Consider the following 12500-nt stretch of genomic DNA (forward strand, 5'->3'; position numbering starts at 1 on the left):
CTTCACACCTACCTTCCCTAGCTGTCAAAGAGCCAAGGGTAATTTGACCCATTATCTGCATGTGATTGACAGTTCGTCACAGCAGGTGACCAGAGTAATGTACTGTTTGCTTGTCAGCCTTTTCCTCCTTACAGTGGGAGACTTTTTGTTGCACTACTCCTGTCAAATTTAAAACTAAGCTACATAGCACTGGCAATAATCCCTGCTTTGCAAAGCAATCTGCCACTTATTTTCCCTTCCTGTTTAAATAGCTAACAAATGATGCACTATAAACTTGAAATATTTTAGACTTGCATGACAGCACCCACATGCTTTTTTGAGTCAATATTTTAAAAAAATTATGGTAGTGCATACACACACGCAGACACACACACTGCTTTACTTCTACAATGATGTAGATTTTATTTTTACATTTTATAGCAGTGTACTAACCAAGATGAGAAATCTGGTTCAAAAGCAAGGATAAATTGATCCTGAAATACCTATGAACCTCAGCGCAAGAAATTAGGACAAAGTCATACATAGAAGTGAGACAAAGGCACAAACGGAAAAGTGCAGTCCGGGTCTGAACTGTCTGCAAACAGCTACAGTATGTGTCTACCTGTTTGAGCCAATATTAATTTTCACCTGGAGATCACTCTGCTTTGGCTTGTAAGCAGCCCCCCCCACCACACACACACACACACACACACACACACACACACACACACATTCCACTTTCTCTTATTCCCTTCTGTTAGCAAATAGTATCCACCATAACTCATCAATACTGTGTGTGTGTAAATTTAAACTATGACCACAGTAGCCTACTGATACAAGGTTATCCTGTTTTTCCACCTGAGAAATTAAGAAATGACTTAGTTTCAGAGCAGTCCTTGGTCAATTGTGATTGTTTCTTAACACATACTAGCCTTTGCTTTGTGATTGTTTCCAGCCCCCTCATATGAGCAACTAACAGGGTCTCTACCCGCTTTGCTCCCCACCCTGCCCCCCCATTCCCTCCGCCCCAGGTGGTCCCACCTTTATTGGACTCAAAACCCCTCCCATCTTTCCAATAGCCAACCACAGCGCTAACCCAACACTACCTCCTCCATCCTCCCACTACTATCACACCTCCTCAACTAACATGTACCAGCATACCTTACCTATACTCACTGCATGCACTCTCCTTGCATATCTTTACATCCTACTAAAGCTCCATCATTCCCGCACTCAACCACTACCACTGTACTACTACTCACACCACCACTCATGTCTCACCCACACTCAACTCCCCTCCCACCAGCTCAAGAACCATCCCTATGCACCCCCCACATATTCTATCAACTATATTACTCAAACATAAAGCAGCCCTACAACTTAACATAGTAACCCTCCCACCATACCTAGTACCCACAGAGCACAATCATAAAGTTTCCCTTATAAACAAACACATTCAAAAACTGAGAAAACTAATAATCTCATGCATATCAAAACTAGCCCTAAGTGGAGACATCCACCCCAACCAATTACTACCCCGTAGCTATTCTCTCTCCACTCTCCAAAATACTAGAGAGACGCATACACACTCTGGTCTCAGACTACCTCCTTACTAACAACCTCCTTTCCAGTACTCAGCATGGTTTCTGACCAAACCATAGCACCACCACTGCCTTACTCTCCTTTACTAACACTATCCTTCAGCATAAAAACAATGACTATCTCTCTTCTGCTACTTTCCTAGACCTATCTAAAGCAATTGACATGGTCCCACACAAGCAACTTATCTCTGTCCTCAATAACCTATCCTTCTCACAATCGGTCACCAACTGGTTTCAGATTTACCTGTCTGACCGCCAACAATCCGTTGTATGGCAGAATGACATCTCCCCAACTACCTGTCTCCATAGGGGTTCCCCAAGGATCCATCCTTAGACCCCTACTCTTCTCTGTTTACACCAATAATATAGCCTCTGCCACCAAACATGGCACACTCATACAATATGCAGATGACTCAACCATCATCTGCTTAGCCCAGTCCCTACCGAAACTGCAAAAAGTCACACAGGAAGCCTTTTCCTCTGTTGAAACATGGTTATCCGATGCCCAATAAATACTCAACCCAAACAAAACTAAACTACTCATCTTCCAACCCACCAAACATACTCAAAACAACTCTCACTTTAACATCACAGCAAAAGACAACACCACTATATACCCAACTGAACACACCAAATCGCTAGGAGTGGAAACGGAAAATAAACTAATATTTGACATTCACATATCCATGACCATAAAAAAAGTCCACAAAAAACTAGGAGCATTATACAGAAAAGAGCAATTTCTTACCAAAGCAGCAAAGATTTCAATAGCAAATTCCCATCTTATCTCCACCCTACTTTATGCCTCTCCAATATATACCAACCTAAGGCAATGTGGTCTAAACAAGCTAGAGACCTGCTACAACAAAATCGCCAAATTCGCCACAGGGGCATCCTACCGTAGTCACCACTGTCTCTCACTTGCTGAACTGGGCTGGCTTGAACTCCCTCACCTGCTTCAGTGGTATCAACTCTCACTCGCCCACAAACTAGTAAACCATCCACTAAATGTCCCATCCCTCCAGAATCTACTCCAACCCTAATCGCACCACCAGACCACTAAGATCCAGCAACAAAAATCACTTGCAGATCACTAAAGCCAATAACTCTGCTGGTGAAGCACTCTTCTCTTGCGCCATAGCCAAATTATGGAACTAACTCCCACCCACAATTACCTCCGTACCATCATGCACCCACTTCAAAACTTTATTAAAAGCGCAACTAAAAACATGCTGGCTATGCCCTTGCAACTCCCAGTCTAATACCACCCCATCCAACCACTAGCTTTCTTTCCACTCCACTAACTACCTTGATTATAGCAAACTCAGATGCTCATAAGCCTAGTACTTATTATACAGCAGGAACTTCTCATTGTAACATTTGTTAATGTCTGTTATGTACTTCACAGATAAAGATTCTATTTGTCTATTGATGTACTATGTTCTTCATCTGTAAATATGTTGTAAGTTAAGTGCTATGTTAAATTGTTAATCATTATAATCCAATGTAACTACTGTCTATTTTACTGTGGAGCTTTTCTCCCCGGGCCTACGCTGAAAATAGACCTACGTCCAGTCTGGCACTCCCGGTCAACAAATATAAATAAATAAAATAAATAAATAGAAGTAGGATTGTTGCTCCTATCAAATTAGGAAAGATTATGAAATAGAAGTTCTTGCATTAGTATGAATTTTCAAAAGGGTATGAAATCTGAAACTTAAATGTCTGTCATTGATTTCATTCTTCAGTCTCTAATGATTTGGCAGCAATTGTCCCAAAAAAAAAAAAAAAAAAATTTGATTCAAAAAGATAATAGCCACAATACAGCTGGTAACCTGTCAAAGAAGGGGCTCCTTTTAATATTAGTACTACTAACTTGAGCATCTGACAAAATAAAAAAAAAACATGCATTTATGAAATGAAAGTTATCCCTAACTGGATTATTACAGTTAATGGTAAACCCTCCATGTTTTCTTCCAAAATAGCAATTTCTGGGGAGGGATTATTAGGGGAAGAGCAACATTTTGAGCCAAGTTCAGGGACAGTTGAGAGGTTGGGATATGCCTAATTCTAAAAAAGCAATTTATTTGCATGTACCTAGCAACCTGTTAATGCAGGAAATCTGGACAAGGCAAAATATATGTGGGGGGACATCAAAACAGTACAAAAAATCGATCTTGTATAAACTGAGAGAGCAGATCGAATAACAGGTCTTGCTTTAGCATGCATGCATTTTTCTGAAGGTTATGAAGGCTGAAACTGTGTCTCATTTAGTGACTTTATTCCGAAAGAGTTTGACTGAAAACCACAAAAACTGAGACTAACAATCCAAAAATAAGAAGCCTTGTTTGCAGTCACACACACACACACACACACACACACACACACACACACACACACACACACACACACACACACACACACTTGCCCCTTGCAGTCACACACACACACACACACACACACACACACACACACACACACACACACACACACACACACACTCTTGCCCCTTGCGTACACACACACTCTTGCCCCTTGCGTGCACACACACTCTTGCCCCTTGCTTGCAGTCACACACTCTTGCCCCCTTGCTTGCAGTCACACACACACACTATTGCCCCCTTGCTTGCAGTCACACACACATGCACACTATTGCCCCCTTGCTTGCAGTCACACACACACTTGCCCTTGCGACACACACACACACACACACACACTTGCCCCTTGCGGACACACACACACACACACTTGCCTTGCGGACACACACACACGCGCCGACCTTGCTTGCAGTCAGAATCTGGACATTGCAACAGCACTGAAACAGACATTCAAAGATAACACATGTAGCCAGTGGCAGTCTAAGTTTCACTTTCAGTTAGTGATATTTTAAAATTCTCAGACCCTTTGCACAGAAATGCACATGTTGTTGAATACACCTTCCTGATTGTATATAATTATATTCCTTGTACAATGCAGTCCAGTTTTAGTGGGTGTTTTATATTTACTGTTTCAAACATTTTTCCTGAAAACAGTGCAACAAAATGCATGCACCAGTAATGACAATACTGCCCAATTCTGAATATTTCCATCACAAGTGTAGTCAGACTTCTACAGTCCACCAGTATCAGTACATACGCACAATTTCTGAAGCAGTAAACATCCTGTAAATAATTCCACATTAAAGCAATCTGTAACTAATGAAGCGGTTGCTGCTAGCCAAAAATTAGATGTCATGTCATCAACAAATAATGTCATAGTTGCCCTTTTTGAATAATTTACTTATCTTACACAAGAACAATAAGCTGGTAGTACTGCAGTAGGGAATGGATGACAATCTTCTTCACCAGAAAAGAGTGCATCATCCACCCCATTTGCAATGCAGTACAGTTTCACAAATGCATCTATGTTGGTGGAAACCACAGCCTTCTGCATCAAAAGCAAACAACCTGTTGTGATATTAGCAAAGCAAGCAGACATAAGCAGCACTAATAATTGTTGCAGCCCTGCATCTCTCAGCTCCCTGTAAAATCTACTCAATCAGTTGTATCTATGAACTTCACAGCACAAGAAATCTTGAAAGAGGCAAAATTTCCCCCTTGCTTGCAGTCACACACACACACACACACACACACACACACACACACTTGGCCCTTGCTTGCAGTCTCGCACACATTTGCCCCCTTGTTTGCAGTCTCGCACACATTTGCCCCCTTGTTTGCAGTCTCACACACACTTGCCCCTTGCTTGTATTCTCTCTCACACGCACTTGCCCCTTGCTTGTATTCTCTCACACGCACTTGCCCCTTGCTTGTATTCTCTCACACACACTTGCCCCCTTGCTTGTAATCTCACACACACACTTGCCCCCTTGCTTGTAATCTCACACACACACTTGCCCCCTTGCTTGCAGACTCACACACACACTTGCCCCCTTGCTTGCAGTCTCACACACACACTTGCCCCCTTGCTTGCAGTCTCACACACACACTTGCCCCCTTGCTTGCAGTCTCACACACACACTTGCCCCCTTGCTTGCAGTCTCACACACACACTTGCCCCCTTGCTTGCAGTCTCACACACACACACAATTGCCTCCTTGCTTGCAGTCTCACACACACACACAATTGCCTCCTTGCTTGCAGTCTCACACACACACACAATTGCCTCCTTGCTTGCAGTCTCACACACACACACAACTGCCTCCTTGCTTGCAGTCTCACACACACACACACACAATTGCCTCCTTGCTTGCAGTCTCACACACAATTGCCCCCTTGCTTTCAGTCTCACACACACACACAATTGCCCCCTTGCTTTCAGTCAAACACACACACACAATTGCTCCCTTGCTTGCGGTGTCACACACACAATTGCCCCCTTGCTTGCGGTCACACACACACTTGCCTCCTTGCTTTTAGGTCACACACACACGCACACACTTGCCACTTGCTTGCATACACACACACACACACACACACACACACACACACACACACACTTGCGCCTTGCTGTATCCTATGGACATTAGAAGGCCTCCAGCTGAAGGCACTACATATGTTACCTGTATTTTTTAACAAGTTCTTCCTCCTATTTTATTTCTTTTCACTCAGAGCCCCTACCATGATAGTGCTATCCCTGGCCACAAAAAAAATGGTTGCAAGGCATGTACTTCACTACCAGAAAACTGAGATCAGAAAAGCTTACCAGCCTTAGAGATTTTATCAGACTTTGCTTCTCAGTGGCTTGTGTGCTATACTCACTCACAAAATGTTATATTAACAGGCAGAATATCACTTTGCAGACTAAAGAAATAGTATTTTGTCTACCAAACTTTATAACAAAGTCAAAAAAAATATGCCATGCTGATTCCATTATTTCAATAGGAATTGGCAGCAACTCTCACTCAAGGCATGCTGCTTAGCAGCTTTACAATGACTAAGCTGCTGTGCTTGTACAAGCAGCAAAATTCCTCATTTCCTTTCCCATCTATCTTCTATTTCTCTCTTATTTCCCGTACATTTTTCATTTAATTTAAAAACAAAACACGCAGGCTCAAAGAATATGATAGCAACCGTGACATTAATCTTACAAGAACCTGCGCTCTATGTGTAACTGAGCATTATGAAGTGCCTGAGGCTACTTCTAAACTATGGACACATACTGATGGACAAAATGTTGAACCTCTATATTGCCTACATCACTGTATATTTACCTGCTATAATAATCTTACATGGGAACCCAGAAATGCACTTAGCTTAGTTGCATGAAACAAGTATAGCCGCAGAAACCACCCCTGGACTACTACCACTCTCTTGCTGACCATTCATAAGTATGTTTACAGGCTGCAGAACTACTCGATAAATAAGTTTTATGCCTAATGGCTCCAGCGTCCACATTAAAATAATTTCATTACCCAGCTAACGGGGAAAAAAAAAGGTATTCTTCAGCTGTGGCAAAGTTTCAAGCAGGTAGCAGGTTTGATGGCACACACACTAAAACGGAGCAAGCACTGTAGCATAACAAATAAAACGGAGCAAGCCCAGCAGCATAACCAATAAAACGGATTACTAATATTAAAAAAAAAAAATAAAAAACATGACAAGACCGAAACGCGAAGCTCAACAACAGAAACAAACAGCTGAAAACATTACAAAACATCTGCAGCATGCAATCACGAAGCACGAGGCATCAGCAAACTAAAGAAAACCAAATACAGCTACAAATACAGCAAGGTTTTTAAAAAAAGCACACCAGCAACCACAATCGCGAAGCACAAGGCATCAACTAAAGAAAACCAAATATAGCTGCAAATACAGCATAGTTTTTAAAAAACACCAGCAAGCAACTAAAAACACTAGACAGTAATACAATTACTACAAGCAGCAATACACTTACTTCAGAAGGAAACCCAAAGGCAGCAAGCACAGAAACACAGACCGACTCAAGAATACAAAAGACGCCAGCATTAAACATAACCAGGGAAATATAAACCCTGGATCAAAACGAAAATAAGTAGGCTAAGCTAAAAATGCAGCTGCGAAAGGGAAGCACGTGGCACCCTTACAAACAGAAAAAGATTAACTCCACTAATGTGCAATTAAAAACTTGGGAGGACACAATATAAGGGCTAGGGAGGCATAGAAACAGGGACAGATTACATTTAGGATACACTATTAAAAAGTAATAAGACTTACCTTACTTATGAAGTAGCAAAACGCTGGTGAAGAAGTGCTTCACATGAATAGAGTCGACCAGATTTGTTAACAGAGTTCCACACAGCACCTAGTCCATTTATTAGGTTAACAGTGGGCTGGGAAAGGCAGTGTTGACATCACAATGTGGGAGGATCACAGGGATTCTGTACAGCATGCAAATAAGGCAGTGTTTACGTCACTTTGGGGGAGGAAACCTCCCAGGATCTTCAGCAAGAGCTATGGCAGATGTGACATCATTATTTAAGAGACGACTAGACAGTTTTCATCTTGGTTTTAAAACTGAAAGTCAAACAGTACGGAAAAGTATGAAGCCTAAGCAGTAAAAGAGAATAGTGGATTTTAAGCTGCGGTTATGTTTTTTTGAGGCTGTATCACATAACAGGATTTTAGAGAGACATCAGGTAGAGATATTTGATTTGATATCCCATTTGAATTGCTGAGACTAGACTTGAAATGCCAAGTCTAGAAGTGTGGAAACTGAATGACTAAAATGTGGATTTGTTCTGTTCAAGTCAGAAGTTGCTATTTCATTAATAGAGTACTAGGCTAACAACCCTAGCTTTTCTCCTGTATTTTTTTTGGGGGGGGGGGGTCATTTCAGGACTCATCTTTGAAGTCACACCATTTCAGTAAGGCTCTTGTATACAATATTCATAGAAAAAAGTTTTAAGTTTGCCCATTTTTTTTCATGTCACAGAAACACATGCATTACAGAATAAATAAGTGTTTACAGACCTGAGTTTCAGCTCACTCTTCTGTCACATTGTGATTCAGAAAAGCTATTTGTGTGTGTGTGCGTGTGCGTGTGCGTGTGCGTGTGCGTGTGTGTGCGTGTGCGTGTGTGCGTGTGTGTGTGTGTGTGCGTGTGTGTGCGTGTGCGTGTGCGTGTGTGTGCGTGTGCGTGTGTGTGTGTGTGTGTGTGTGTGTGTAAATGTATACACACAAATACACATCTGTATCAAAATATCAGATTTCACTGTCATTGTTTCAGTATACATAAACCATTTAATCTAAAAAGATGGAAAACATAAACATTGAAAAAAAAAATAGTACAGCCCCCCCCCCCCCCCCAGTAGTAATCTACTAACTGAGATGGCAAACCGTTGGGGATAAGGAAAAACTTGTTACTTTGCTTTCAGCAGTCTTGCACTTAGCAGCAGCTAAGCTAGTATGTACAAAGCTAGTATGTACATCACACACCAGAGCATACTGCACATGCATTCAAACATACATGCAGATGACTGAAAGTTACTTAGTTCTGCATACATCAATCAGATACATTTGATGTAATGCAGAACGAAGTAAAAATTGACCATTTGCATTCAGACTCAAACGGCACACAGGTATTTTTATAAATTGGGCATATCTAATGCATGCCTATTAACATGTATAAGATACATGTGTATGTTTGTGTGTATGAATGTATGGGTATACCTGTAAATAGACTGAGCAACTACAGGCAGTTTGGAGATCTACAAGTTCACCTATGGCATGCCTTTAGGCTGTGGGAAGAAAATTGGGCTTACAGGCACTTCATATAAAAAAGAGACCCATAAACTGTGAGGCAGCAATATTAATTGCTGCATGTCTGTCCACTAACAATTTATCCTTTATGTAATCTTGACAGTTTTTGTTTAGTTTAGTGCTCAAGTGTTTGTGTATAGGGTTCAGCTCTGGTGTATTGATTGTTATAATCCTCTGTGATTGGTTCCAGTTTTGATTTCATCTCCATGTTCAAATTTAGTTTACCCTTTAGGAAGTGAATGAGTTCAGGTGAGTGGTTTGTGACGCATAGTGAACCCTGTCATTGTTAGTATTTTCTTGTTCAGTTCTTTAAAAGGTGGTTTTATCATCTTACACTAAAATTTAATAAAGAACAGGGCTGTCAGTAGATGAAGAGATATCTATAGGAGTGGTTAGTGTCCTTTTCCCTTTTTTTTGGGGGGGGGGGTTGCAGCAAAATCTGAGACAGAGAGAGAAAATTTCAGACTGTGTGGCAATATTGATTGTGCATTGATCTAACCTGTCAAATTTTCTTTTTTAATGAAATCACATATTTATTTTGGAGGGGGAACCATTTAACCCAAAATTTAACATTTTATTTCTTTAAATGTACAGGAGAAGACCAAGGCAGTGGAAGAGCAAATCAAGAAGAGCTTTGGCAAGTTGCATGCCTTCCTGTATGAAGAAGAGAATGCCCTGCTACGGAAACTTCATGAAGATGAGGAGCAACTAAGACAGATCCTGGAGCAGCGCATCCAGATTATCAAGAATGACCTACAGTTGCTGACCACTGGAGTAGATGAAATAGAAAAGAGCATTGAAGAGGAAGATGAAATCTCTTTTCTGATGGTATGATATCCACCCATCCATCCATCCACAACTCCTTTTTCAGATGTTTGCACATGGGGTCAGGGTGTCACTTCATCAGTGACAATCATGTAGCACCAAGGTTCAAATGGCCGGGTGGCTAGCCCTGCTGCAGCTCATCCACATCACACAAAAGCATGCACACACACACACACACACACACACACACACACACACACACACACACACACACACACATCTATGGCCAGTTAGTGTCCAGTCCACCTAATGCATATCTTTGGAAATTGTCAGGAAACCATAGCTCCTGTAAGAAACCCACATGAGCACAGGGAGGGCATCACTGTCAATAATAAGTTTTTGCACAGTGATGTAGTCTGTATTGAATTATTTGATAATTTAATACTGCATTGCCGTGATTTTCTTGACTCTTAGATGTTACTTTCATATAGTGCCCTGTGGTAAACCTCTGACAGCATGTAGAAAATCATTGAATTCAAGAAGGGTGTGATCTGTCTGGTGTCAGTAGGCACAAGAAGTTGATTCTCTGTAGACTGTATGGTTGATCTGTGGAATGCCTAATATCTGTATATCGTTGAATCTTCCCCTGGTTTTTCTGCATGGATACAAGTCATAATTGTGGTATCAGTTCTTCAAACCCCATTTATACAATCCCTCATAAGTAATTTCAGAAATGATCAAAACAGCTGCAGTCTATTAGTCAGGGTGGCGGAAGCTGCTGAAGGTTTGGGGATGGGGCAGTAGGGGGCACTTGGTGAGCTAAAACGTGCAATTTATTTTTTAAAAGTGGTCTCCTACATGAAAGAGATGCATATATTTGATATGAACTGTATATAATGTCAGTATGAATTACGTTAAAAACGAATGCACACAAATTTCATACAAAATTACTAATGAAGGTAATTTTGGACTTAAACTTCTAAGTGAGCCATAACTAAGAAAGGTAAACATAGAAACAGCATTTTCCTCCAGTGACCTTTATTAGCAGATGATCTTGAGAGAAAGAAGGAAGAAAGCAAACTCATGAAAAAGGGAGAAAGGCAAAAAAGCTGTTCATCTCAATAGAAATAAAAGTGATTTATGATTTGTATATAAATGATGAAGGAATTTTACCAAACACATAAACACACAAAAACATACTCGGAGGCTCTAAATAAAAAAATCTGCCTAAGCAGCAGAGACCTCCAAAGCAGACACCCAAGCAACCACTACCCCAAAACAAAACACGTGCAACACATAGCTCACAAAGCCAGTGTGCCGAACAGTCACAGCCTTTAAGGCTAAACAACACACCTGATACACTTGTAATAGGTGACTCTATCGTCAGGCACACTGACGTCCCGCTCACCAGGCTGAACAAGGAGAAGGTCACAGTGAGCTGCCTGTCGGGCGCTAGGATCCGCGACATAACACAAGCACTCAGGTCACTCCAAGGCAAGTACAAATATGACTCTGTTATTGTCCATGCTGGTGTGAATGACCTGAGACGTACCTCCCTGCACTACATGAAAAGAGACACAGAGGAGCTCTCTGAGCATGTAGCCCAGGCCGGTATGACCCTGACCTTGAGTAGCATGTTAAAGAATGATGCCACAATATGAAGACAAGATGATCAATTTCAACAATTGGCTTAAGTGTTGGTGTCATTCAAAGGGGATCCAATGCCTGTCAGCCTGGGATGACATGCTCGACAAGCCACGATGCTTCGCTAGGGACGGCTTGCACCTGTCACCCCTGGGCTTTCGGATATTGGCAAAGGCTCTTGCTACCCCCATAGTGCCTTTTTTAGGCAAGGCTCAAAAGACAAACCCACCTCCATAGGTATCGCAAGGGATAAGAAACTAAGAGTAATGTTACTCAACACCAGAAGTCTAAACCTCAAGATGCACGCACTCGAAACTCTCCTTAGCATGGAGAACATCGATATCTGTGCAGTAACAGAAACCTGGTTCAAGACTCCCGAGAGCACCCCAGCACTACCAGGTTATACCTCATACCATGCTTTTCAGCCCCAAAACTTAGACCGAACCACAAAAGGAGGGGGAGTATCAATATTCGTCAAAGATACCCACACCTCCAGGTTGATGGCACAGCACGAAGCATCAGAGACTATCCATGTGCAACTAACTGTGGGTAAAACTGCCTTCCAGTTTATAGCCTGCTACAGACCACCCTCCCAAACACAGGAACCCCACTTGGCCTTCCTGAGAATACTAGAAAATATGAAGGTCTCTCCAAACACCATTATATTGGGCAACTTCAACTACCCAAACATAGACTGGGAGCATTACTCTAGCTCCAACACCCTAGCCCAAAGGTTCCTAGAATTTATAAACTCAAATGCTATGGAACAACT

The 12500-nt window shown here is 41.7% G+C and overlaps 1 protein-coding gene across 1 annotated transcript in view; it reads left to right on the forward strand.

Moving 5' to 3' along the window:
- The window catches only part of LOC122811442 (nuclear factor 7, brain-like), a 346854-nt gene that overhangs the window by 131605 nt on the left and 202749 nt on the right, over positions 1 to 12500 (forward strand). The window contains exon 4 of the mRNA XM_044083288.1: positions 9914 to 10147. Coding sequence (XP_043939223.1) covers positions 9914 to 10147 — 234 coding nt within the window. The remainder of the gene's footprint in view (positions 1 to 9913; positions 10148 to 12500) is intronic.

This window comes from Protopterus annectens, chromosome 9.part0 (genome assembly GCF_019279795.1).
Source record: "Protopterus annectens isolate FY-2018-M chromosome 9.part0, PAN1.0, whole genome shotgun sequence".
NCBI classification, from domain to species: Eukaryota; Metazoa; Chordata; order Ceratodontiformes; family Protopteridae; genus Protopterus; species Protopterus annectens.